Source organism: Zingiber officinale, chromosome 9B, assembly GCF_018446385.1.
Source record: "Zingiber officinale cultivar Zhangliang chromosome 9B, Zo_v1.1, whole genome shotgun sequence".
Classification (NCBI taxonomy): Eukaryota; Viridiplantae; Streptophyta; class Magnoliopsida; order Zingiberales; family Zingiberaceae; genus Zingiber; species Zingiber officinale.
In genome coordinates this window covers 10,811,205-10,838,393 of record NC_056003.1, presented here as the reverse complement: position 1 = coordinate 10,838,393, position 27,189 = coordinate 10,811,205, and the positions used below count along the sequence as shown (strand labels likewise).

The 27,189-nt window shown below is 43.1% G+C and overlaps 3 protein-coding genes and 1 pseudogene across 3 annotated transcripts; 2 read left to right on the top strand and 2 right to left on the bottom strand.

Annotated features, from left to right (window-relative positions):
• Positions 1–9,422: 9,422 nt before the first annotated feature.
• LOC122025535 lies at positions 9,423–10,918 on the top strand. Its single transcript, XM_042584348.1, has one exon. It carries the CDS (start codon positions 9,474–9,476, stop codon positions 10,764–10,766), a length of 1,293 nt encoding a protein of 430 aa, XP_042440282.1. The 5' UTR covers positions 9,423–9,473; the 3' UTR covers positions 10,767–10,918.
• Positions 10,919–10,942: 24 nt separating this feature from the next.
• Positions 10,943–13,713, bottom strand: LOC122025536 (40S ribosomal protein S25-like). The gene is made up of 4 exons (XM_042584349.1): positions 13,577–13,713; positions 13,396–13,470; positions 13,172–13,306; positions 10,943–11,211 (listed from the first exon to the last, which is right to left on the bottom strand). Exons 1-4 carry the CDS (start codon positions 13,577–13,579, stop codon positions 11,098–11,100), a joined length of 327 nt encoding a protein of 108 aa, XP_042440283.1. The 5' UTR covers positions 13,580–13,713; the 3' UTR covers positions 10,943–11,097.
• A 1,248-nt stretch (positions 13,714–14,961) lies between these two features.
• Positions 14,962–16,749, top strand: LOC122024329. The gene is made up of 2 exons (XM_042582939.1): positions 14,962–16,218; positions 16,293–16,749. Exons 1-2 carry the CDS (start codon positions 15,714–15,716, stop codon positions 16,469–16,471), a joined length of 684 nt encoding a protein of 227 aa, XP_042438873.1. The 5' UTR covers positions 14,962–15,713; the 3' UTR covers positions 16,472–16,749.
• A 4,389-nt stretch (positions 16,750–21,138) lies between these two features.
• Positions 21,139–27,125, bottom strand: LOC122024328 (annotated as a pseudogene).
• Between the last annotated feature and the right edge of the window lie 64 nt (positions 27,126–27,189).

The following is a 27,189-nucleotide window of genomic DNA, read 5'->3' as shown; positions in this document are numbered from 1 at the left end:
TAAGATTATCAATATTTTTTTTTCTGTCTATATTGATCATGTTCATATTACAATAGTCCCCTCGGGGCGGTGCGATGGTTAAGACATGGAGTGTTGTCACATGAGGTCTTGGGGTCGAAACTCGGCGTGACCGAGCATAACCTCCCCTATGTATTGGCCATTTGCACTAATGGCTAGTAGCCACCCGTGATTTATCTCCTCCGTGTTGACCTAGGGACGGGTTGACGGAAGTGCTGGGGGCGAGCGAATCGTCTTTTGCCACATGTTCATATTACAATAACTTATATTAGTCTAATAAATATAAAAACAAACAAATAAGATGCACACAATATATAATAAAAAAGTAATGAACAATTAATTATCTTGACTTATACTAATACAAGCTGATTTATTATCCACGAACTCTCTGCATGATACCACCGCTAAAAATTAAAAAAGAATGCCGACAGATTTTCCGATAATAAAAGCAAGTATTTTAAATCTTTGTACCGACTTAAGCTCGGAGATTATGCCAAATATTCAGAATAAATGGAAATATCATTTAGACATGTGAAAGTGCCATCTTTAAAGGCATCCATAATGTCGACTTACATTGCCTCTGTGGCCAATAGAAGAGACCTCCTTCGATTAAACTTTACGGAGTGGCTCCTTGGTTTTTCTTTTTTTAATATTAAAATGTTTTTTAGTTTATTTTAAAGAAATTGTTGAAAGGTATTTTTGATAGTGGTATTCATAAAGAAGTTGTTGAATTTTTTTTTTTAATAGTGGAAGGATGTGTAAGATTTTTTACTTTTGACGTAAAACTGATGTGGTATCGAAGGACCTAATGGAAAACTTTCACAACTATAGATGCTCTAAAAAAGGTCAAAGAAAATAACGAGTCATTGATAAGTCAAGAAGTTAACAATCCAATCCCATAAAAATTTTCTTCTCTATTATGTTTAAGAGAAAAAAAAATCAATTATTAAAATGCACTTTAAAGCAGCCCAGTGTAATACAATACATCAATACTAACAATAACGTGGAAAGGAACCGGTAAAAAAGTACCTTCTTGTGTTAATCAGAGAGATTTAAAGAAGACAACCTCATCATTGAAAGTTAAAAAGAAACCCTTTGTAATAAGAACAAAATCCTAGATCTTAACATCATCTCAAGTATTGCAACCATTGTGAATCAGTGAAAAAGAGATGTAGATTTAAAAACCTAGATTCCGTAATGGGGTTTAGAGAGTAAAAATCTTGATTCAGTCGCTTTCGATCTTGGCGAAGGTAGCATTGTTGAGCATTGGAGGCTTACCAATGGTGGCTTTGAAATGGTCGCGGGCATCCTGGCTGTCATGGGTGTCCTTGCCATCATGTGAGGTGGCCTAGGTGTCTTCGTAGCCACCGAGGTGCGCAATCTTGTGCACATAAAAGGAGGCTCAGTTACGAAAAGAAATTAGGTTAGGAGGAGCCCGATTTTAAGCGAAAGGAAAAGGCAAAGGAAAATGATTATAGTTAATGAGTTTAAAGGAAATATATATATTTATATGAAATATTATTTTAAATTTGTTTTAAATTTCATCTTAAATTCTTTTTAGATATTATATTTTTAAAATGAAATACATTTGTATTTCCATAACAAATCTACTACTCATATAAATTTCAAACCATTTTTTTAACCCTCATAGCGTAGCATAGACGGTAGACGTATGACATCTCTGATGTAATGGTCAAAAGACGATTTTCAGAAACTGACGACCTGGGTTTACTTCACCATGTGTGCCTATGGTCTGTGTATCTGGATGTACCTCCCTCCATATCCGTGGACCGTTGATAGCGGATTTACCTTTGAAATGATTTTTTTATCTCAAATGTTTTCATTAAATTTTAATGATTTTTTAATGAAAAATTATATGATTTCAAATTATATTTGTAATCCATATTTTTTTATTTATTAAAATTATTTATAAATTTGTCACAAATTTATTTCAATTTTTGTCTTAATTTTTTTTAAAAAAATATTATATTTTATAAACAAACTACTAATTCAATAGCAAATTCAATTCTCATTTAAATAAATCTGAAATAAATTTTATTTTTTAAAAAAATCCGTCTCTAATTTATATGATCCTGTCCGAACGCTGAATCAACGGACGATGGACACGTGGCGCTCTCCGAGTTGCTGATGTAGATCTCCGGCTAGTCTCACGAAGCTCCCACGAACCTGCACAGAAGTCGGGCCGGGAAGGGGTTCCCGGAGGCGACCCTCCGACGCTCAAGTCAGGTAAGCAAGTGGTGGAAACAGTAGCTCCAAAGCTTGTATATCGCGTACCTCCGGCGAAGTCTGCGGCTCTTTATATAGAGCGGTGAAAGAGCTTCTACACGCCCACCGAGGCGCGTACGTGTCCGCAACCCATACCTCGGTATGGGTTTGTCAGAAAGCTTACCTGACGCCATACTTCAACAGTCCCATCGCGCCTTCGATGGGACAACAGGACACCCCGTTGTCAGTCTAGGAGTATGGCCTAGCCATACGACTTGACGGCTGTCAGCAGATGTTCCTGTCCCTATTTACCCACCGCCGGCCAGGACGTCCGTTCGACCGGCTAGACGAAGAGCGCCGTCCGGACGGCCATAATTCCCTGCGCCGGCCGGGCGGCGCACCCATTACGTCCTGCCTTCTCTTAGGCCTTCAGCTCGGTCATTATTTACTGTTTCATTGAGCGTCGGAACCCCGATCCCTGTCAGGGTGCCTTTTACTATCAGATGTTTACTGGCAGACCGATCGGCCTGCCCTTTTCTCATGAGTCCGGTCGGCTCACCCTTCTTCGACGGACCACCTGGCCTTTTGACCTCCACGTGGCGTTGACCCCTCGTTAGGGGGTCCCGGGCTCTTACCATCGGATCACTTGCCTTCCCTTCGAGTCTAGTCGAAGGAGGCGAAGTCCGACTGACTGGACTGCCGATCTAACTGAGCAATGATCACTGTATTAGGCCGCTTGGCCAGGCATAGGGATACTCATCCGTTCGGCGGTATCTTGTCCGTGCCTTGTGTTCTCTTGGAATCCATGTCCGATGCTTTCCCTTACTACCCATCACGTGCGTCGCGCACGGTAAGGGGAGCTCATTAAATGCGGCCAGTATCTTGTTGACACGTGGCGATCATGCGTTTGTCAGCGTATGACGATGGCGTCACTTCCGATGGGACAACCGTCACTTCCGATCGGACGACTGAAATTAATAGCGGCCGCTCTTATAAAGCTCTGACTTCCGCTTTCCGCCGCATTTCGGCCTCATCTTCTCCCGACGTTTCGCTGCTCTTTTCTTCTCCGACGACCTTGCGTTCCGGCTCTCCGGCGACCCTACAGCTTCTTCCGATCATCTCCCTTGCCCGTAAGACTTCCTCTTCCTTGCTGCCTCTCATTTCTTCTCTCTATTAGCTATTTCTTTTATCATCCCGCACTCTTTCCTAGTTTTATTTCTCCTTCCTTCCATCACACGTCCATTCCTGGCCTTGTACCATGACCAATACCTCACAGCCGACCGGCGGTGCTCCGGGTCTTTGGTATTCGACCATGGAAAGCCGGTTCAACGAGGAGGACGCCCTACGCCTCACTCGAACCTATGATCTGCCGACCGACCACCAAATAGTGTTAGCCACACCGGCCGATCGGCCTCATGAACCACCGCCCGGCACCGTTCTTTTCTTCCGAGACCAATTTTTGGCCGGGCTACGTTCTCTGATGTAATGATCAGGGGTCGATTTTCAGAAATTGACGACCCGATTTTACTTCACCATGTGTGTCTATGGCCTGTGTACATGGATGTACCTCCCTCCATATTCATGGGCCGTTGATAGTGGATTTACTTTTGAAATGATTTTTTTATCTCAATTTTTTTCATTAAATTTTAATGAATTTTTAATAAAAAATTATATGATTTCAAATTATATTTGTAATCCATATTTTTTTATTTATAAATTTGTCACAAATTTATTTCAATTTTTGTCTTAGTTTTTTTTAAAAATATTATATTTTATAAACAAACTACTAATTCAATAGCAAATTCAATTCTCATTTAAATAAATCTGAAATAAATTTTATTTTATTTTTAAAATCCGTCTCTAATTTACATATAACAGATTTTTTTCTATCACAATTTTTAATTAAATTTTAAATAAATTTTTGATAGAAAATATACAATTTAAAGTTTGTTTGTAATTCATATTTATTTTTATTTATAAAAAATTATTTATAATTTCATCTCAAATTCATTTCGAATTGCATCTCATTTTTTTTTCAAATATTGTATTTTATAAATGAACTACTAATTATGTAGCAAATCCATATCTGAATTATATAAGTCTGAAATTGATTTATTTTTATCTACAAATTTATTTCTAATTTATATAAATTTGAAATTTTTTTCATCTCAATTTTTCATTAAATTTTAAATATTTTTTTTACATAAATTATATACGGTTTAAAATTTTGTTTGTAATCCATATTTATTTTTATTTATACAAAATATATATAACTTCTTCTCAAATTCATTTCAAATTTTATATTAATTTTTTCAAATATTATATTTTATAAATCAACTATTAGTTTTGTAGTAAATCTATCTTATTTATATAAGTTTGAAATGAATTTTATATTGAGGTCCAATCAAATCAAAGTCCTACATTGGAATGATTTAATAAAAATCAAAAGATTAAAAGGATATAAGATATCTCCATTAGTATGAAACTTATGAGTAGAGCCCAAGAACAAAGCTATGAGGGTATAAGATCAAAGTGGACAATATCATACTATTGTGGGGATATGTGGACATTTTTTGGGTACAACAAAGAGTATCAAAATCTTGGTCCAAACCAGATGTAATGTGGGATGACCTTGAACGAAGTTAAGGATAGGCTTGGAGCGAGTTAGGGTGACCGAATGCTTACAGGAGAGGGCCGAAACAGATCAAGAGTGACTGGATGTTCACGGGGAGGCCTAGACCATGAGAATAATGGTAGTCCTTCGTTTGACGGGAAAATTGTTGGGGTTCAATCAAAGTCTCACATTAGAAAGATTTGATAAAGATCATAAGATTAAAAGGACGTAAGATATCTCCACGAGGGTGAGCAGGTCAAGGTGATTGGATGCTCACGAGGAGATCTAGACCATGAGAGTAATGGTGGTTTTTCGTTTGACGGAAAGATTGTTGGACTTCAATCAAAGTCCCACATTAGAAAGATTTAGTAAAAATCATAGGGTTAAAAGGACGTGGATATCTCCACGAGGGCCTATGTTGGTGTGGGAAACATTAGACGATCGAACCTGAGTTTTGATTATGGAAAAGGGTTCAAAGTTAAGGTTATTTGTTGTCTAACAAGTTTAAATGAGATTACAGGAAAGTCCTAAGTGTTTTTAGACAAAAGCCTTAGCTGCAGTTAGACAGGTGGAAAACCTAAGGGGTGGTAACCCTAGATGGAAAGTCTTAACGGGTCGAGCGCTTTAGACAAAATCCTAGAGTCAGAGACTTTAGGTTGAAATTCTGGTGTCGCGAACCGGGTGGAAGTCGGACGGGTCGTGGAGAGAACGACCAGCATGAAGACTGAAATCTGCAACATGTAAACTCTCCTGAGAGGAGTAGGTGAGGGCGCGTTCCCCGATGAGGGAAATAGTAGGTATCGATTCGACCTAGGATTTCCGAGAAACTCGAAGTCAGAACTGGACAGTCCGGTGACTGTCAAATACTTTTATTTATCTTATATTATTATGCTAACTTGGTGTTGCAGGGTATACTTTATTTGTGGACTAATATGTCTTGCAGGAATAAAGTTGCCCAAGTGAATGCTCGGATGAACAGTGTCCGAGGTGCCTCGGGGTTGTTGGAGGCGCCTCGGGCACCTTGGCTGTAACTGCGCAGGAAGCAGGACAGAAGGCGCCTTCTAAGGATGCTGAAGGCGCCTTCTAAGGATGCTGAAGGCGCCTTGAACGCTAGATGGAGGGCACCCTTCATGGAACTTGGAGGCGCCTTTGGATGGATAAGCAGCGCAGACATCGGAGCTTATCAGCATCGCGGAAAAGAGGATAAACCTTGGCTGGAGGCGCCTCCTATGGAGGTTGGAGGCACCCTCAACAGGCTATTTAAGCCTTGAGCAGATGCACAGGCATAACACAAAATCGTGATCCTTCTTCTATGCGCTGCTCCAAAGACGATCCGAAGAAACCGTAGCACTGCTCTGACAACCTGAAGCCTAAAATTTCTCATTCTTAATTGTTGGTATACTTTTTTTGCACTTAAATTATATATCTCATGTAATTTGTAAAGATTTTACGATTGATTAGTGATTGTCCATCGAAAGCACTCTCACGCGGGCCTTGGAGTAGGAATCACCACAGGCTCCGAACCAAGTAAAATCTTGGTGTCTGTGTTTGATTTCTGTTTATTCTGCTACGTGTTTACTCGATTATTTCTTAACAAACGAATTAGCCACGAATGCTATTCACTCCTTCCCCCTCTAGCGCTTTTCGATCCTACAGCCTAGACCCAAAGTAAACAATACCATACCATTATGGAAATATATGAACATCCTTTTGGCACATCATTTTATTTTCATTTAAAAATCTATCTCTAATTTATTTAAATTAAGAAGGGATTTTTTCCATCTCAATTTTTCATTAAATTTCAAATAAATATTTTGACAAAGATTATACAATTTTAAATTCTATAATTTTTATTTATAAAAATTTAATTATAGTTTTATCTCAAATTCATTTTAAATTTAAAACGGTTTCAAAAAAATTATCTATAATTTATATAAATTTAAAACGATATTTTCCTCTCTCAATTTTTCAGTAAATTTTAAATATTTTTTTTTAGAAACTATGCATTTTCAAATTTTTATTTGTAATCTGTATAAATTTTTATTTATAAAATTTTATTTGTAGTTCCGTATGAAATCCATTTCAATTTTATATTTTAACTTCGTTTCAAAAATCTTGTTTTCTTATTATGCTGGGATGTTCTTTTTCACCTTAATTCGATAATTTAATGATTGAGATCATTGTTAGTCATGATAGTTTAATGATTGAGATCATCGTTAATTTTAAAATAATATATTGAGTTTCGTGTGATTTTTACTTGAATTAAGTTAAATTCAGGTTAAAAAATCACCACACTAAATATATGAGATTAAAATTATGGATGAGGATATTTTTAAGATCATGAGAAAATTAGAAACCTATAGAAACTTGTTTCATAAAATTCTGAGATCGTTAGGTCCATATTTAGGCCTTCCAAATGATTTGTCTTTTATTTTTTATTTTTCTTAAATCTGGGACGAATCCTGGATTCGTCCCAGATTTTGGCCCATTTTTTCATTTTTTTCTTAAAAAAATTTCGATTCTGGAACGAATCCTGGATTCGTCCCAGAATCTGGGACGAATTTTGCAACGAAAATAATGTTCGTTGGGAATTTGCGACAAAAATATTTTGTTATAGATTTTGTTTCTAATTTGGATCAAATTTTGTGTTTGTTGTCAAAATTATTACGATTTTGGGACGAAAATTTTTCGTCTCAATCTTTCGTCCCTAAATTATTATTTTTTTTTTGTAGTGATCGTTAGAGTGACTTTAATGTTGGATTTACAAAACTCAAAAAGTTATAAATCTAATAGTATTACAATTGATGTGGGTTTTATAAATTCAAGAATTTAACATCTAAAATTGGGTACTAGATTTAGAATAATTTAAAAAGAAAAAGAAAGAGGGTCAAAAGTGAGGGTGCTATGAAGGAAATAAATTAAAATTAGAGTTAATTATTATATATTAATTATTAAATTAATAATGTATTAAAAGTTATTAAATAAAACTAATATATATTATTAATAGATTAATTAATATGTATATATAAATATATATTTATGATAATATATAAATAAATATTATAAATAAAGATAGTAAATAGAAAATATAGATAGTAAATAAAAGAGATTTATAAGAGTTACGAATTTTTTAAGTCTCATAATAAAATTGAGTTTATAGGTTATTACCCTTAAGAAAACTAGTCAACCCAACTAAAAAACTAGACTTTGATTTTGTCTTGATTTGATTTTCCAATTATACTAGATATGTAATTGATACGGTTGGTAATGGAGGGGCCCATGAGGAAAGGGTTAGAAAAGTCAAGACTATATGACGGTCAAAAGTCAAGAGGACGTGGTGGTCAATAGTCAAGGTGATGCGGCAGTCAATGGACAGGCTGACGGGGCGGTTAAAGGCAAGCAGGTGTGATAGTCAGAGGGCAGGCAGGCTGGCCGATCAAAGGGGCAAAGCAGTTGGAAGACGAGAAAAGACGTCAAGCGGAACACAAGTCACGGGTCGGCATCGGCAGGGCTGCCCAGAGGGAGGCTGAGCTACCGGGATGGGATGCGCAGCGCGGGGAGTATAGGCCAATGGGTCGGAAGCGGCGGAGCTGATCAGAAGCAGCCCGAGCTACAGACCTGCGGTTGAGGGTCATGAAGTACAAAGCGTAAAGTCACGAGTCGGCATCGACAGGGCTGCCCAGAGGGAGGCTGAGCTACCGGCCTGTGATTCAAAGAACCGGAAGTATAGGCCAATGGGTCGGAAGCGGCGGAGCTGATCAGAAGCAGCCCAAGCTACAGACCTGCGGTTGAGGGCCATGAAGTACAAAGCGCAAAGTCACGGGTCGGCATCGGCAGGGCTGCCCAGAGGGAGGCTGAGCTACCGGCCTGTGATTCAAAGAACCGGAAGTATAGGCCAATGGGTCGGAAGCGGTGGAGCTGATCAGAAGCAGCCCAAGCTACAGACCTGCGGTTGAGGGTCATGAAGTACAAAGCGCAGGATACAAGTCGACATCGGCAGGGCTGTTTAGGGGAAGTCCGATCTATAGGCCTGCGATTCAAAGAACTGGAAGTATAGGCCAATGGGTCGGAAGCGACAGAGCTGATCAGAAGCAGCCCGAGCTATAGACCTGTGGTTGAGGGCCAGGAAATACAGAGCGCAGGATGCAGGTTGAAGATCAGCGTAGCTGTGTCTAGACAGCTAGGGTTGCAGGTCTGCGAGTTGGAGGCCCGAAAATGCGAACCACGGGTGCAGGGTCCTGCGGCAGCGTCGCCACCCGTGGGAGCCGAATCATCTTCTACGACCTTCCGTCAACCATCGGGACACCTCGACCAGCCTCCGTCTGACTCAGCCTCCGAACGGGATCTATAACTGAGAGAATATAATGGTGTTGTTGCTTCATAAAAATCTCTAAAATAGTGTTATCTACTTTACTATTAAATGGATAAAACTGTCTTTCTATAGATTTGACATAATAATAGTTATTCATCCAAGTTATTTGTTCTAATATTATATATATATATATATATTATTTCTTTTCGACCGTTGGAACGAATACAAGGGAAAATAATGTCGAGTAGCCGTTACTTTTGGGAGGTACAAAGACTCCACTCACCGAGAAGGAAGTTACTGATCATGGGTTGCATTGCCTCCAAGCCGCTCTCCACCGACGATCTCGACGGCGGAATCTTCTTCTCCGACCACGTTGTCTCGCTCACCTCCACCACCTACGGCGCCCTAAATCTCGAACGGGATGAACCCGACCAGCAAGCAGAGGAACGGGAAGTCATCAAGAGGGAATGCCAGCGACCTCCTCCTCTTGACGTTTCCTTCCTTAACAAAGTCGTCGCAAAGGAAGAGCCGATGGAGATTATCGACGCACGGGAACTCATGGAGGACCTCGCCGACGAGACGCCATTTTGGACCCCGCTTAAGAAGCAGGAAAAATCTCACCTTTCGACTCCGCTGGCTTCAGCGGCGAAGCAAAAGGGGAGATTGACGGGGAAGGAGAACGCGTCGGCGCGGCCGCAGGAGTCAAAAAGGTGGGATTTTGACTTGAATCGGATACTGAGGCCCTTCAGTCCTTCCGACAACAAAAAGCGGATTCCAGCGCCGACTCAGGGGAAGAAGAGAAATCTCACGCCGGCGAGAGATTCCGTCGGTTCTGCTTCGAGGAGGAGCCTTAGTCCTGTCTTCGACCCCGAGTTCCTCTCTTCTCTAGACAACACCAAGCGGATTCCGACGCCAACTCCAGGGAAGAAGAGAAACTTCACACCGCCGGCATCGGCGAGAGATTCCGTAGGTTCTGCCTCGAGGAGGAGCCTTAGTCCTGTCTTCGATCCCGTGTTTATCGATTCTCTGGAGAGGGAGCATCTGCAGGAAGGAGAAAGGATAAAAAAGAAGGTAACTTTAGTTCCTAGAACCCAAAACGCCCGCGACTCCGCTCTATTGCTTCGATCTTTCGACGAAATGTGCCCGCCGGGAGGCAAGAACACGGTGGTCTTCTACTCGACGACGCTGCGGGGTATCAGGAAGACCTTCGAGCACTGCAACGCCGTCAGGTCGGCGCTCGAATCTCACCGTGTCCAGTTCATGGAGCGGGACATTTCGATGGACTCGGGGTACAGAGAAGAGGTGCGGTCGCTGATGGGAGCGAAGGAAGTAAGCATTCCGATGGTTTTCGTGAAGGGAAGGCTCGTCGGCGGCGCGGAGGAGGTGCTGAAGTTGGAGGAGGAGGGGAAGCTGGGGCTGTTGCTAAACGAACTTCCGAGGGTGACGACGGTGTGCGAGGCCTGCGCAGGCGTGAGGTTCGTCATGTGCATGGACTGCAACGGCAGCTGCAAGGTGTTGGATGAGGAGCAGAAGAAGACGGTGAAATGTCAAGCGTGCAACGAAAATGGTCTCATCCATTGCCCCACTTGTTGCTGAGTATGCATCCAACACTACTTTTTAATTGTGTAATTAGCTTGTACAATTTTTGTTTATCCTTGTTTGAAGATGGAAATTGTAATTAGTATGTATTCTTATGTTCAGTCTTGTATCTGACTGATTGATTTGTATCAGATTATCTTTTCTGAGTAGTTAACGGTTACTGGCTTTCTGTGTTTGAAGATTAACAAAATTGTTACCTAAAGTATAAAAATACTTCAGACAGAATAAGAACTTGCCATCAGATCCTAGTGAACAGCAGCATGAAAATAACATCTGATGATAAACGAAAACATGTTTCATTTCCTAGTGAACTACAATGAGAGACTTGTCAAGTATTGGTGGCTCTAGTGTAGATTTGTTGGCTTGAGTGAGCAGAAACCATCCTGATAGCTCCCCTTGCCATCAGATCCTTTATTGCCCTCCTTGCAAGCGAACCATTAATCTGAAGACAAATAAGAACTATCTCAGTTCAAGTCTTCTTTTGAAAAAGAACTAAACGGAAGCCCCTCAATCCATACAAATTTCATTCGACTTACAAACAAACAGTTATTTTAGACATTGGAAGTGTATGGAGAGCAAATAACAATAACCAACTAAGATGAAGAAAATCTGCAGAGACGAAAACTAAAATTTACCAATTAATATCTAAGACAAAATAAGTAGGCAAAGATGACCCTACAGCAGCTGCAATAAGAAATCTCACAGATTATCACAAACTAGTAGAATGGCCAGGTAAGAACTTGAATAAACTGCCAAACTACAATTTAGAACAATCGGTTAAATATTTTAAGAATGTATATTAATTTGAAATGAAGGGAATAAATTAACTGAAACACATGAGCAAAAGAAAGCACTGGACTGACAATCATCAAAAGTACAGTTACTTTGTCAAATCAAAGATCGACCAAAGGTAGCAGCAGCACAACATAATGTTACCAATGAACAGATCCATGTTTTCAGGGCTGATGATAGTCAAAAAGATCCATCACAAGAAAATTAAGTGGCATAACATAGGCAGAACTTGAAAGTGGCACAGCGTAATACAAATATGAAGACCACACATCTCACATAACAGTGAATCCAATTAAAACGCACTTACAAAAAAAAATAGTTCTTTTAAATAAAAAAAATCTATACCAACTTTTTACATCATACACATTAGATCTTGAATTGACTAACCTTACTCCAATTTAATTAATCTTATATATTTTTACATGAATTATATAGTTATAGTGTCATGAAATGATAAGGAATAGAGTAATAAAGTATGACAGGAATCACATGCTTTTTGCCAAAGAGATCAATTTTACCAAAGCATCAATATTACCCAACACAAATAAAGTAGTGACACAGCTAAATGATTAACTCTGAAACTCATTAGAGCATCCACAATAAGACCAAATATTTCTCCTAAATATTTATGGTTCTTGTATCCACATTATCAATCTAATATCTTACTCGCCAAATATCCCAAATCCTCAAAACCAAAAATTTATGAGATCCATCTATCAAATCTCACTCTTAAATATCCTAAATTTCACAATTAAATATTTATCCAATTAAATATTTTATGTGGGGCCCATAAAGTGATGGGGCCCACAAAAAGGAAATGGTGGGCTATGATTTTATGTGTCTATCCTTGAACTTTTCCTTAAATTTTTTTCCTTGAGCATATCATTGCTCTAAATATTTATGGATCTCACTATCACTTTATTAATTTATATCTAATTTTACCTTTAAATCAAATTAATTATATTTATTAATATTTCAATTTAATATATTTCATGGATATTTTCATAAATAATTTTTTCTTAGTATTTATTTATATATTTTAATAATTATTAAATATAATTAATTTAATAATAATATTTTATTTAACCAGAAGTTTAATATCCTCTCTCACCCACGCGCCAACATAAGTTCTCTTTAAAAAAAATTGTTAAAAAAACAAAGAGAGAGAATATGCTTGGTGATTTCACATCGCTACAAAAATATTCCCCTAGAGATATTGAGATGGGGGTATATTGGGAGAAATATCCCCCTCCAAATATCCCGGTACTACACAAACTATAGGTTTCGAGCCAGTAGGAAGAAGACTCCGGATTGAATGATGCATACTGAGAAACTAAATAACAACTCAATTAGGCAACTCTTTTACTCTCTCCTAATCAGTTTGAAAGAGTATAATCAAACAAACAAAATGCATTGAATAAACCCTTGTCCCTTTTGTAAATAACAGATTGGTCAAGGCATGGCCACAATCACATATCAAAAGGATAAGCTTTCAGTCACATACCCAGCAACAATACATCAGTTTGAGCAAGAGTGTTACTGAATTCTGATCCGAATTATATCCCTTAAGAGTATGGACAATAACAAATGAATAAGTCAGGCTTTCTTACCCGCAATCTCTCAGACAGCACCGAAGGGGTGATCTGCTTGTATTTGGGAACTTCGGAGAGCATCTTATCGTAGTTCGCTTGGTCAAAGAGAACCGCATTGTTCACCTTCTCCTTCTGCTTTCCCTTGCTCCACTTCTGCAATCCAAGTACCAACCCACTTATACACCACTAAAGAAGAAAAAATGGGAAAAGTCCAGACTTTTACAATAAAAAGGGATTCACACCTTCTTCTTCTGCTTGCCTCCCCCAGATTTGGCCGGCTTCGAAGACGGCGGCGGGGCCTTCTCCTTCTTCGGCGCCTGTTTAGTGCACGAAAAGGGTACGTAAGCAAGTCGAAATACCAGAAAGCACCAAGGAAGAATAAGAAGCATTAAACTTGAGAAGATGAGATCGATTTACGCTTACCATAGCTCTCGATCCTGATGCAGAGGTTGATCAGCGTGCAGAGCTAGAGGAGGCCGCGAGTCTGCGGCTCGGCGAGTGGGATTAAAAGGTGAGTACTAGGGTTTCAGCTCCTATTTGTCTACAAAGGCCAAGCCCGGACGGCCGGGCCGGACCCAGCAATTCTATCCAATAATATATTTTTATTTTATCTCCCATAATTTAAATTTTACATTTTACTCCTATAATCTATGTTAAATTATTCAATATATTGTATACATCTTTCTATTCTTCAACCGTTTTCCTTTAAAAATTATTTTGTGTCATGATCCGTTCTCAAATAAGTTTGAGTTTAACGTGTCTGGAAGAATTATATTATTATTATTATTCCAATTACATATAATTTATTTATTATAAATATTTTTATTAATTATTTCTAACAGAAATATATATTAAATATACCACTTTCTTATAAGTTCATAATGATAATGATAATGATAATGATAATGATAATGATAATGATATAGAATAGAATCACCTTTTGTCACATTAACCAATAAAACACACATAGCAAATTTATCAGATCAAATCCTCTGTCTCAATTTCTCTCTATCCTCGTATCTCATTATCGATCGGACAGATCAGATTAAATCTCAAGGTATCATGATATCTTTAAAATATGTACAGTATTTTCATGATGTGTAAAGTATCTTTAAAATTTAATCTGATCCGTCCGATCGACAATGGGACACGGGGACAGAGAGAAATAGAGACAGAGGATCTGAACTAAATCCATCAGATCAGATCCTCTGTCCCCATTTCTCTCTGTCCCCGTATCTCATTGTCAATCGGACGAATCAGATTAAATCTCAAGGTATCATGACATCTTTAAAATATGTGCAGTATTTTCATGATGTGCAAAGTATCCTTAAGATTTAATCTGATTCATCCGATCGATAATGAAACACGAGGACAGAAAAAAATGGAGACAGAACGTCTGAACTACAAATTCACACACCTACAAACAAATTACATGCCTCTATACGCTCCACCTTGGAATTCATATGACTCACAACAATGGCGCTTGTCCCCTTGGACTTCTGAGTTGGCCAGGAAGCTCTACCGGTTGGTAGTCCTCTTGCCTTTCTTCCCTTCCTGTGACTGGCTGTGGATTCGGTTGGCTTTCTTTCCATGCGAATTTGCATGAACAATGCCAGATCCATTGGCAGAGGATTCTTGTTCACAGCATGATGTCATCCCCTCAGTTGAAGCATCGTTAAGTGAGGTTAGAGGATGATACGGATATGGGGAGAAGGGCAGAGAAGAAATTAGGGGAGAAAGGGAGGGTATTTTGGTCTTTTTGTGGGTTAGGGCTTTAAGAGAGGAAAAGAAGCACTGTAGAAAGGGGGGTGCGTTTTTTCTTCTCGCTGCCAGCCCACCTGGTTGCGGCCTTCTCCTCGCGTCGACGTCGCCGGAGCCGGCGCCGGCCACCACCTCTCCTCCTCCTCTCTTCCCACGGCCAGCACCTCTGCCGGTCCTCTGCCCTCTCTGCGATGCTGCCGCCGGCTTGGCGGACAGACCAGCCATCAATCCTCTTCTCTCGCCAGAGTTGCCTCTGGCTGCCCACTCCACTCCTCTCCCTCTCCTTCCCGCGATGCCTCTACTGGATAGATTCGGCACCGGTTAAACACACGACCGGCCATAGCTTCGCCTTGTGGCGTCGTCATCCTCTCCACAGCCCCCGCTGAGCACCTCTCGCCGCCGATCGACATCTCCTCCCTTCTCCTCTCGCCGCCGACTTCCCAAGTTGTAGCTTCTGCCAGCAACGCCGACGTTGCCTCCCTCTTCTTACACGCGACAACACTGTATGCTCACTGTTCTAGTGTCCATAGCCGTCGCCGGCAGCCTCCACGCGCCACCAGCCCTTCGCGACAACATCCACGCGCTGCAGTCGCATAGCCGGCACCTCCCGCGGCAACCGACAACCGCCGTTGGCCGACCCACTGTCTCGACGGACCTCATAGCGTCATTACCGTTGCCGACAGCCTCGCGGTCGGATTCGATCATCTAGGGCCCTGGTCTTTAGGTCCAACGTCGATCCCGCTCTCGATCCTAGCCCTCCGAGCTCTCGCGGTCATTATGTTCCGACTCGACGTGTGTGATGTTTTTATGCTGTGATTATTGGACCGCTATTATATCCCGGCCTGCAGGCCGCGGTTATGTTTCAGACTATGTGTGTTGCGTCCAGCCGTGGGGTTGCCATTATTTCCCGGCCTGCGTGCCGATCTTATTTCCCGGCCTGCGTGCCGACCTTATTTCCCGGCCTGTGTGCCGATCTTATTTCCTGGCCTGTGCGCCGATCTCATTTCCCAGCCTGTGTGCCGATCTCGGGTCCCGGCCTACGTGCCGGTATCGTATCCTGGTCTGTGTGCTGGTGCCTTATCCCGGTCTACGTGCCGGTACCTTATCTCGGTTTGTGTGCCAGTGCTTTATCCCGGTCTGCGTGCCGGTATTATATCCCGACCTGCAATTCGTCTTCCGGGTTCGTGCCTCGTTCAGCTTCTCGTCGTCAGATCCAGCTCTCCATCCTGATCGGACGTCGCCTACTCTTCCGGATCCCAACAAATCGAGCCGCGTTCCATCCGAGGGCGCCCCCCTGGACCAGGGTACGTTCTCCGTTCATATTCCATACGTATTTTCATTATTTTATGGCTTAATCGTGTACTCATATATTCGTTAGATCTGCCTCGAGCATCAGGGTACCGGGGGCCGGGTCAACCCAGTCGCTGGCTGCAGGTAGCGTTGACCAGAGGACTTCCGAAGACTTGGTCAACACGGGAGCCATCTCAGCACACCCCCCCCTCCGGGACGTCGCGACTCAGTCAACGTTCTCGCCACCTCACCCGGCGGTCCATCTGACTCAGCTTCCGGACGTGATCAAATTTGGCGCCGTCTGTGGGAACACAACAACTTGTTCCGGAACGTGAAGATGGATGACGTTGGGAGGTTCTATGCTATTATCACAATCCCGGAGGATCTCGATATACATATTATTTTCTATCATCACTCCACCGGTATTCGGGAGTCGAGGGATCGAGTGGAGCTTCAGTTGGCTGATAGGTTAGTTTTTTCGTTATGTTTTTTCCCTGACTCCACGTGTATTTGGGAGTTAAGGGACCGAGACAAACCCTTAGCCGGTTGGCACGACTTCCCGATCAGGTACGCTACAAGCTCTACTCCATTTTTACGATTATAGGAACTGATATAGCTCCCTGATAAGAGAGTAAAATCTTAGTTCCTTGGTCAAAGACTAGGGCATTCGATTTTTGATCGGACACTAGGGGCCCAGCTCCTCGCTCATACACTTGGGACACAACTCCCTGCTCATACACTTGAGACACAGCTCCCCGCTCATGCACTAGGGACACAGCTCCCCGATCATTGACTCGTAGTACGACTTCTCGATCAGGATCTAAGGGCCTCGCTCTTTGATTACAGGCTAGGGGTCTTACTATCTAATCAGGGATCAGGGGCCCAGCTCCCCGATCAGGTTTATTATAGGCTCTGCACCCTTCATCATGGGACTCAACATTCTCTTACTGCTATAGGCACTCTATTATTATTATATGCTCTGCATCCTCCACCTGTTTTGCATCCTCTTACATCTACAGGCTCTGCTACCTATACCTGCGGTGTTCTACTTCCTTCTATGACTATGGATTCTGCTCCTGTATATTGGCTTCCCTCCCTTTGACAGTCAGGGCTCAGATTATTATCTTCTCCCCTCACTCCACGGGTATTCGGGAGTTGAGGAGTCGAGACAGATCCTCAGTCGGTCGGCATCACTCCGCGATCAGGGTTAAGCAGTCTTCATTGGTCTTGGACCATTTTATCCGCCTTCTTATCTCCCCCGTTCGGCGTCGAGCTATCACCACCGGTCTCAGACCGGAGTATATCATCTCTTATCTCCCCCGTTCGGGGTCGAGAAAATCGCCACCGGTCTCGGACCGGAGTATATCCTCTCTTACCTCCCCCGTTCGAGGTCGAGAATATCGCCACCGGTCTCGGACCGGAGTATTGCCACTGGTCTTGGACCAGAGTATCGCCACCGGTCTCAGACCGGAGTATCGCCACCGGTCTCGGACCGGAGTATCGCCACTGGTCTCGGACCAGAGTATCGCCACCAGTCTCGGACCGGAGTATCGCCACTGGTCTCGGACCAGAGTATCGCCACCGGTCTCGGACCGGAGTATCCCCAACGACCTTCTAGGTCGGGTCCCAGACTCTCGCCTCAGTGCGAGTTATAAGTGAGCAAGGCTCTCACGCCCAACGACCTTCCCGGTCGGCTGTCCCAGACTCTCACCTTAGTGCGAGTTATAAGTGAGCACTGCTCTCACGCTTAACCCCCCAACGACCTTCCCGGTCGGCTGTCCCAGACTCTCGCCTCAGTGCGAGTTATAAGTGAGCTCTACTTTCACGCCTCCAGACTCTCGCCCTAGTGCGAGTTATAAGTGAGCACGACTCTCACGCCCAACGACCTTCCAGTTCGGGTCTCAGACTCTCGCCTCAGTGCGAGTTATAAGTGAGCATGACTCTCACGCCCAACGACTTTCCCGGTCGGTTGTTCCAGACTCTCGCCTCAGTGCGAGTTATAAGTGAGCATGACTCTCACACCCAACGACCTTCCTGGTCTGTTGTCCCAGACTCTCGCCCTACTGCGAGTTATAAGTGAGCATGACTCTCAAGCCCAACGACCTTCCCGGTCAGTTGTCCCAGACTCTTTCCCCAGTGCGAGTTATAAGTGAGCAAGGTTCTCACGCCCAACGACCTTCCCGGTCGATTGACCTAGATTCTCGCCCCAGTGCAAGTTATAAGTGAGCGTGCTCTCACGCCCAACGACCTCTCGGTCGGCACTCATCACTCCATTCACTTGTCGCTCTGCCCGGCACTCTCAGCTCACGTTTTCGCTCACTACTGTTGCTCGGTCGGCACTGACTCACTCGCCGCTCTGCCCGGCACGCATCCCACTTGATTCACTTGCCGCTCTGCCCGACACTCTCAGCTCACGTTTTCGCTCACTGCTGTTGCTGGATCGACACTCATCGCTTCACTCGTCGCTCTGCCCAGCGCTCAGCATTCGCATTTCTCTCGCCCGTTCTTATTTTGCTCAATGGGCATTCTCTCTATTTTCGGATCGACATTATTCGATTGCCCGATCGGGATTCACTGTCGCTCGATCGGCGTTGGCTCAGTCGCGCGTTTGATATCGCTCATTCATCATCTTGCGACCCGTTCAACATTTTCTGATGGCCAGGTTATCATTATTCGAGTGCCCGATCGGGATTCATTGTCGCTAGGTCGGCACACGCTCGGTCACGATCATGATTTTGCGCATCCGTCATTTCTCTTTATTGCCAGGTCACGATCCACTGTCGCTCAGTCGGCACTCGCTCGGTCACTCTCTTTATCGCCAGGTCGCGATCCACTGTCGCTCAGTCGACACTCGCTCAGTCTCGCTCTTTATTGCCAGGTCGCGATCCACTGTCGCTCAGTCGGCACTCACTCGGTCACGCTCTTTATTGCCAGGTCACGATCCACTGTCGCTCGGTCGGCATTCGCTCCGTCACGTTCATGACTTTGCTCACCCATTATTCTCTTTGTGGCCAGATCATGATTTACTGTTGATCGGCCGGCACTGTCGATCGGACGACACTCGCTCGGTCATGCTCTTTATTGCTCGATCGCGATTTACGATCGCTCGATCAGCACCTTTTTCTCGGTCGCGTTACTTCACTCATCTATCTTTTTCTCTATTGCCCGGTCGCGATTTACTATCACTTGGTTGACACTTTTTTGGTCGCCCGGTATTGATTTATTGTCACTCGATCGTTTTACTCAGCATCTCTCGACCGTCTGCTCGATATCGCTCGACATTCGCTAGATCGCTCTTTCGACACTCGCTCGATATGTCTTTTGTCGCTCGGTCGGCGCTTATTCCTTTCGTCGCTCTGTCAGGTACTCATCGTCCACAGTTACTCATTCGACATTATATGACAGGTCCGCAATATGACTCGACATTCAGTAGTGATTTTGTGTTTCATTTGGATGGGTCTAGTCAGTCGGACTTGCGCCTCCTTCGACTAGACTTGAAGGGGAGGCTTGTGATACAGATATGGGGAGAAGGGTAGAGAGGAAATTAGGGGAGAAAGGGAGGGCATTTTGGTCTTTTTGTGGGTTAGGGCTTTAAGAGAGGAAAAGAAGCATTGTAGCAAGGGGGTGCGTTTTTTCTTCTCACCGCCAGCCCACCTGGTTGCGGCCTTCTCCTCGCGTCGACGTCGCCGGAGCCGGCTCCGCCCACCACCTCTCCTCCTCTCTTCCCACGGCCAGCACCTCTGCCGATCCTCTGCCCTCTCTGCGACGCTGCCGCGCGACTCGACGGACAAACCAGCCATTAATCCTCTTCTCTCGCCAGAGTTGCCTCCGGCTGCCCACTCCACTTCTCTCCCTCTCCTTCCTGCGACGCCTCTACTGGACAGATTCGGCACCGGTTAAACACACGGCCGGCCATAACTTCGCCTTGTGGCGTCGTCATCCTCTCCACAGCCCCCGCTGAGCAGCTCTCGCTGCCGGTCGACATCTCCTCCCTTCTCCTCTCGTCGCCGACTTCCCCAGTTGTAGCTTCTGCCAGCGACGCCGACGTTGCCTCCCTCTTCTTACACGCGACAACACTGTATGCTCACTGTTCTGGTGTCCATAGCCGTCGCCGGCAGCCTCCACGCACCACCAGCCCTTCGCGACAACATCCACGCGCTGTAGTCGCACAGCCGGCACCTCCCGCGGCAACCGACAGCCGTCGTTGGCCGACCCACTGTCTCGACGGACCTCACAACGTCATTACCATTGCCGGCAGCCTCGCGGCCGGATTCGATCATCTAGGGCCCTAGTCTTTAGGTCCAACGTCGATCCCGCTCTCGATCCGAGCCCTCCGAGCTCTCGTGGTCATTATGTTCCGACTCGACGTGTGTGATGTTTTTATGCTGTGGTTATTGGGCCGCTATTATATCCCGGCCTGCAAGCCGCGGTTATGTTTCAGACTATGTGTGTTGTGTCCAGCCGTGGGGTTGCCATTATTTCCCGCCCTGCGTGCCGACCTTATTTCCCGGCCTGCGTGCCGATCTTATTTCCCGGACTGCGCGCCGATCTCGTTTCCCGGCATGTGTGTCGATCTCGGGCCCCGACCTGCGTGTTGGTATTGTATCCTGGTCTGCGTGATGGTGCCTTATCTCGGTCTACGTGTCGATACCTTATCCCGATCTGTGTGCCGGTGCTTTATCCCGGTCTGCGTGCCGATATTATATCCCGACCTGCAACTCGTCTTCTGGGTCCGTGCCTCGTTCAGCTTCTCTTCGTCAGATCCAGCTCTCCATCCTAATCGGACGTCACCTACTCTTCCGGATCCCAACAACTCGAGCCGCGTCCCATCCGAGGGCGCCCCCTGGGCCAGGGTACGTTCTCCGTTCATATTCCATATGTATTTTTATTATTTTATGGCTTAATCATGTACTCATATATTCGTTGGATCTACCTCGAGCATCGTTGTACCAGGGCCGGGTCAACCCGGTCGCTGACTGCAGGTAGCGTTGACCAGAGGACTTCCGAAGACTTGGTCAACACGGGAGCCCCCCTCCGGGACGTCGTGACTCAGTCAACGTTCTCGCCACCTCACCCGGTGGTCCATCTGACTCAGCTTCCGGACGGGATTAGAGAAGATTCATCAATCACATGTTCAGTTGCTTCCTTACGGCAAGACTCGAGGTGGAGCTCAGGGCTTGCATGACCATTCTCATCAGATGGATCTGCATTTGAAAGAGAAGCATCATCCAAAGTTGGATCTTGTCTCTCTTTCAGTGTCTTCAAGATTAGCATCATCAGGAAGTTCATCACTTGTACTGCATGCATCAGTGCAGTCAAAGGATCGACCATCTGGAATTGAAAACAAACGATTGATACTACAAAAACATCGATGATTCTAATATAAGCAGAGAAGAAACCAAAATGCATCCGCCATCAATTACCTGAGCCATGTTTGGAGCAAACACTGTGTCAATGTTGCGTGCATTCATCTTGTTTATTTGTTCTTCCTAGACAACGTCGGCCATCAAATTGACAGCCCAATCCAACAGAGCAGCCTCTGTCTGTGGCAGCAAACTCGCAAGTCGGGCACAATCTTCTTCGGTTCGGCATTGCATCACCTGCTCAGATGATAGTGAGTCCAGCAACCCAGTAGGAAGCTCTCTAAACCAGGCATGCACAAGGGTTGAAGGAAGAAAACCTGGTATCAGATGAGACCAACATGTTCTTGGAAATTGAAAGCTTGCGGTATATATCGACAACCTTTTAGATCAAAGCTTGAAAATGGATAAGCAGGCATCTATAGAATTAATGATGGCTTCAAACAATCAGAGGGAAAAACTAATTATAGAACATTGGCATATTGAAGCAATAACTTCTTTCAAATTTCTTATATTAAAAAACTGTCAATGCTTCTAGATCTGCAAGAAACTAGCTTCATGACTTATTTGAACATGGAAGGGATTCAATAGGGATGATGTGGTTTCAGTGACACCTTTATTAAACCTGCCAAACAATGAACATCAACACTCTCTGGAACTACTCCATTATTTAGCTGGTCCTTGACATATTCCTCTTGAGTGTTCTCAGCGTTAATTCTGAAGATTCCTTCAGCCTGTTCATTGTTATTAAAATCATATCTGAATCTCAAATTGTGACTAACACTGCATTTAAATTCAGGAGATATACCCGAAGGCCGCCTTGCTCATAAAGACGCATTTGTATCAGTAAAAGGATGGTTGGAACACTATTGCCTCTAGCATCATACGAGCATTGCATAGATTCTGTAGAACGCCAAAGACAGTCGCACTACAGAAGAATTCCAATGATGAATTACAATGTAGATTTTTAATAACTCCTAAATTCCTTCCTCCACTCAGTTTCTTTGTTTCAAGTGGTGATTGTTGTGCCTTTGTTGATCGTTAAATGAATTAGTTGATAGTTTCTTCAGTAAAAAATGGAGAAGATTTTTCAGACCTTATGCTTGGGGCTCTAGGAGGAACCTCCGGCTCGAACTCGACGGGGAGGCCGAGGAATCCATGGAAGCGATCGAAAGTGACATGGGCAACGTGGCACACTTCGGTGGGCTACCCAATCTGCATGGAGTTGAAATCCTCGCCGCCAGCGCCGTCCGTTTTGCAACCAAGTAGCGACTTCTGGAACCCCGTCAAGAACAACGCAACACTGACAATTGTTGTCGTTGCTGCTCGTCCTCTTTGCTAGAGTGTATACTAAAAATTTAGCTTTTTGTATAAACAGTTATTTTGAAATAAGAATTATATTGGTCAAATATCTACATTTATACTAAGTATAGTTGTCCATTTAATTTAAATTGTAGATAACATGGTGTGAGGAGATATACAGAAGTTCATGTTATCAGTTCCTTATAAATTATAAATAGTAGCTTACAACCAAGATTGAATGGGACAAACCATTGGAGTGGTTGTAGTGTAATTTGGTATTAGGTTATCTTGACTATAAAATTACACTAGTACACTATGAGTGTATTGAGCAGGACCATTTGAGGTAGTTTCTTTTTATACTGACTACATAAAAGAACAAAATCTCTGTTATTATGGAAGTGCGTACTTTTAATCATAATATAATATAGCAAACACGTATACTTAATATTTATTTCTTTAATTTATCAGAGGGTGCGATTTAGTTCGTTAAATCAATAGGTCCGATAAGTTGGGAAATGATATTATTTATATGATGTGTTGTTGATTATAGAATGAAACGGTGTCCTAGTAATCTAGGTTGATGATGCCCCCTTGAGGAGCTCATAAAGATTGTCATGTAAACCCTGCAGGTGGACTTAGTCCGACATGACAATAAGATTGAGTGATACTACTCTTGGAGCAATATATTAATTAAGTGAGTTGTCAATGACTCATTTAATTAGTAGACATACAATATCTTAAACACAGGGAGACTAACGCACTCATGATAAAAAGGAACCCATATTGTAATATGGGATTGGTGCGGTAGTGCAATAATAACTTTTTAGTGGTATGAGTTATTATTCATGAACTTGAGTTGGGTGTTCGGGGTGAACTCGGGAAGCTCAAGTTCATCGGGAGACCAAAACCAATTCCTCCTCTCGGTCCCTATTGTAGCCTCCTATTTATAAAGCCTTATATCCACTTAGAGTCAAGCTTCTTACCCATCTCATTGTGGCCGGCCAAGCCAAGCTTGGAGCCCAAGCTAAGGCCGGCCAAGCCAAAAGATGGAGCCAAGTTTATGGCCGGCCAAGCTTGGAGCCCAAGCAAGGTGGTCTGCCACATTAAAATAAAAGGGTGTTTTAATTTTTTAAATATTTCCTTTTGTTGAAGTCATGGTTTTAAAAGAGAGTTTTAAAATTTTAAAATATTTCCTTTTATAACTTTCTACAAAGCATTAAGAGAAAGGTTTGATATCTTTTTCTTATTTGTAGTTAAAAGGAAGATTTTAATTTTTGATAAAACTTTCCTTTTTTGTAACCATCCACATGTTTTAAAAGAGAGATTTTAATTTATAAAATTTTCCTTTTATAACCAACAAGGGATTTAAAAGAGAAATTTTTTATTAAAAATTTCTTACCAAAAATAAATAAAGAAGTTTTAATTTTATGTTTAAAATTTTCTTGTTTGGAGCACAAGTAGGTGGCCGACTATGACAAGTATAAAAGGAAGTTTTAATTTTTTATTTTAAAATTTTCCTTTTTAGTCATTGGCAAGGAATATAAGGAAGTTTTAATTATGTTTAAAACTTTCTTTTTTTGCTAAGACCAAGGATTATAAAAGAGATGGAGGGGTGCCTCATGAGATAACACATCTTCTATTCCTCTCTTCCAATCCTTAATGGGACCCTTGTCCTTCTCTCTTCTCTTTTTATTTTCTTCCTTGGAGGCCGGCGACATCAATTGTGGTAATCTCTTGCTGGCTGGTTGCTTGAAGGAGAAGAAGAGAAGGAAGCTCTCTTGTCTAGCATCCCTTGGAGGTTAGTTGGTGGCCGGATCTTGGAAGCCTTGGAAGAAGCTTGAGTAGATTTCATCTTGGAAGATCGTCGCCCACATGATGTCCAAGAGAAGGAGGGGAATACAGCAGAAGATCAAGAGCTCTATAAGCTATAAAAGATATAACTAGTTATTAGTTTCTGTATCATAACTAGTTCATCTTTTGTATAGATCTTGAAAAACCAAACACAAGAGGTTATTGGTTTTAAGTTATCATTTTTTGTTATCAATTTTATTTTTCAATTTTATATTTCGATAATGTGTTTCTTGTTGGACCCCGTGGTAGTTTTGATGTGATCAACTAAGTTAGTTAGGTCCTGCGTTTTGTCTGACCCCTGTGTCTGAGTGTGCAGGTAGGGGTGAGCAAAAGTTCGGTTAAACTGAATAAACCGATTAAACCGACCGAATTTAAAAATTCGGTTCGGTTTATTCGGAAATTTGGTTTTTTATTTCTAAAAATTCGGTTAATTCGGTTAATTCGGTTCGGGTTCGGTTTTGATTTTTTTTATTCGGTTAAACCGAATAGACTGAATTTTTAAACCAAATCATTTTTTAGACCATAAATTTTAGACCAAACCAAATTTTTATTAAGCTAAACCAAATTTTTAGAAAAAATCGGTTTATTCGGTTTGTTCGGTTTGTTCGGTTCGGTTCGGTTTTTATCGAAAATCGGTTCGATTCGGTTTATTCGAAAACAAATCGGTTCGTTTCGGTTCGGTTAATTCGGTTCGGTTCGGTTTTAACCGAATACTCACCCCTATGTGCAAGAACTTAGGAGCACAGGAAGTCGAGCGAAAGACGTAGCTAGCGAGAAGGACGACACGGGAAGGGAGTCGACGGGCTCGGTGCGTCCGAAGGACGAGAGAGCTGCGGAAGAGTACTCCGGTGGAGCGAGAAGAACGTGCGCGGCGTTCGAGGGACGAGAAGCCGGACGGAAGCCTGCTCGAGGAGAAGGCCGGGAATTGGGTTCGGGTGAGCCGTATTCCGGTGGGTCGCAATCACCCAAGGAGCCGAACGGGAGCAAGTCAACTGGAGTTGACTTGTCAACGGTTCAGTCGACCGAACCTATTGATCGGTCGACCGAACCCTTCATTAACCAAAGCCAACCGCAGCAGACACGTCGAATGCCACGTCAGAAGCTGACTGTTGGTGGAGCTGATCGGTCGATCGAACCTACCGATCGGTCGACCGAACCCGAGTTTATCCAGAGACCAAGTCGAGCAGTTTGATCGGGCCAACTCAGCTGGAGACCGTTGGCCGATCGGTCGACCGAACAAAAGGATCGGTCGACCGAACCTAAGCTCGATCCACGGAGACTGCACCTGGACAGAAGACTGGACAGGTACAGCAGGTTCGGTCGACCGAACCTGGGGATCGGTCGACCGATCCCTCTCGAGTCAAAACCTGATCCCGAAGATCAGGTCATCCGATAAGCTCTAGAACCCCTATATAAAGAGGGTCTCGAGCAGCTGTAAAGAAGAATGAATACAAACGATTTCGAAATACAACTCCTGTACTCTCATTTCCTAAGCAACAGTTCTGTGCTCTTCAAGTGTAAAAGGCTACTCCGCCTTCAGAGAAGGAGACTTCTTTTAGTGCACTCTCTTACTGCCTTGAATTAACAACCTTCTTGGTTGTAACCAAGTAAATAGCTGAGTCATCTATTTCTGTTTATTTTAGTTTTGTTGAATTTCATAACTGTTGCTTTATTATTTAAGTTGAAAGCCTTGAGGAGGGTTTAGTTTTTATCCGCAGGCAATTCACCCCCCCTCTTGCCGGTCTCCGCTGCACCGACATTTCTATTAAGGTCTCTATAGTTAAACCTAATTTACTGTAAGAAGTTAAATATCTAATTTCTTTGAAAGGTTTTGTCTAGGAAGTAGTGGATAATCTCATACCCAAGAAGGCCTAGTGTCTCATCATATTTAACCTGGAAGCCGATTTTTGAAATAGATATTTGATAACTTCTATAATATGGTTTAACTTAGGAAGATCACATCGGTTAAACTTGGAGTAAAAATGTTAAGTATCGTTTCCAATCCAAATTTAACTTCTGAAGGACAATTTGGATTAATAATGTTAAGCATCGTTTGCAGTCAAAATTTAACTTCAGTAGAGCACAAGGGTTGCTAGGATAGTTCTATGCTTGTATAAACTTTTGTACAGGGAAACTAGGACGGTATTTCGAGTAGCAACCAACACTCCTCCCCTTCCCCATTTGTCCCTCCTCATCCTCCTCACAACTCTTCCTCCTCCCTCTTTCCTCTCTATCTTGTAGCCGTCGCCGCCGCTGTCATTGCTACGTCGTTCCTCCTCTTCCTCACACTCTTCGATCCCACTGCAAGGGCTTAAAAGGCCGCTGAAGCCATCATCAGAGTGGCAAGAAAGGGGACGCCTTGGAGAAGAAGGGAAGTGGGAAGGGGACCGAAGTACTTCCGCCATGGCTTAGAATTTCCGGAACCAGCAAAATTGAGAAGCGTTGGTGCGAGTCAAGTAATAATTGACGGAT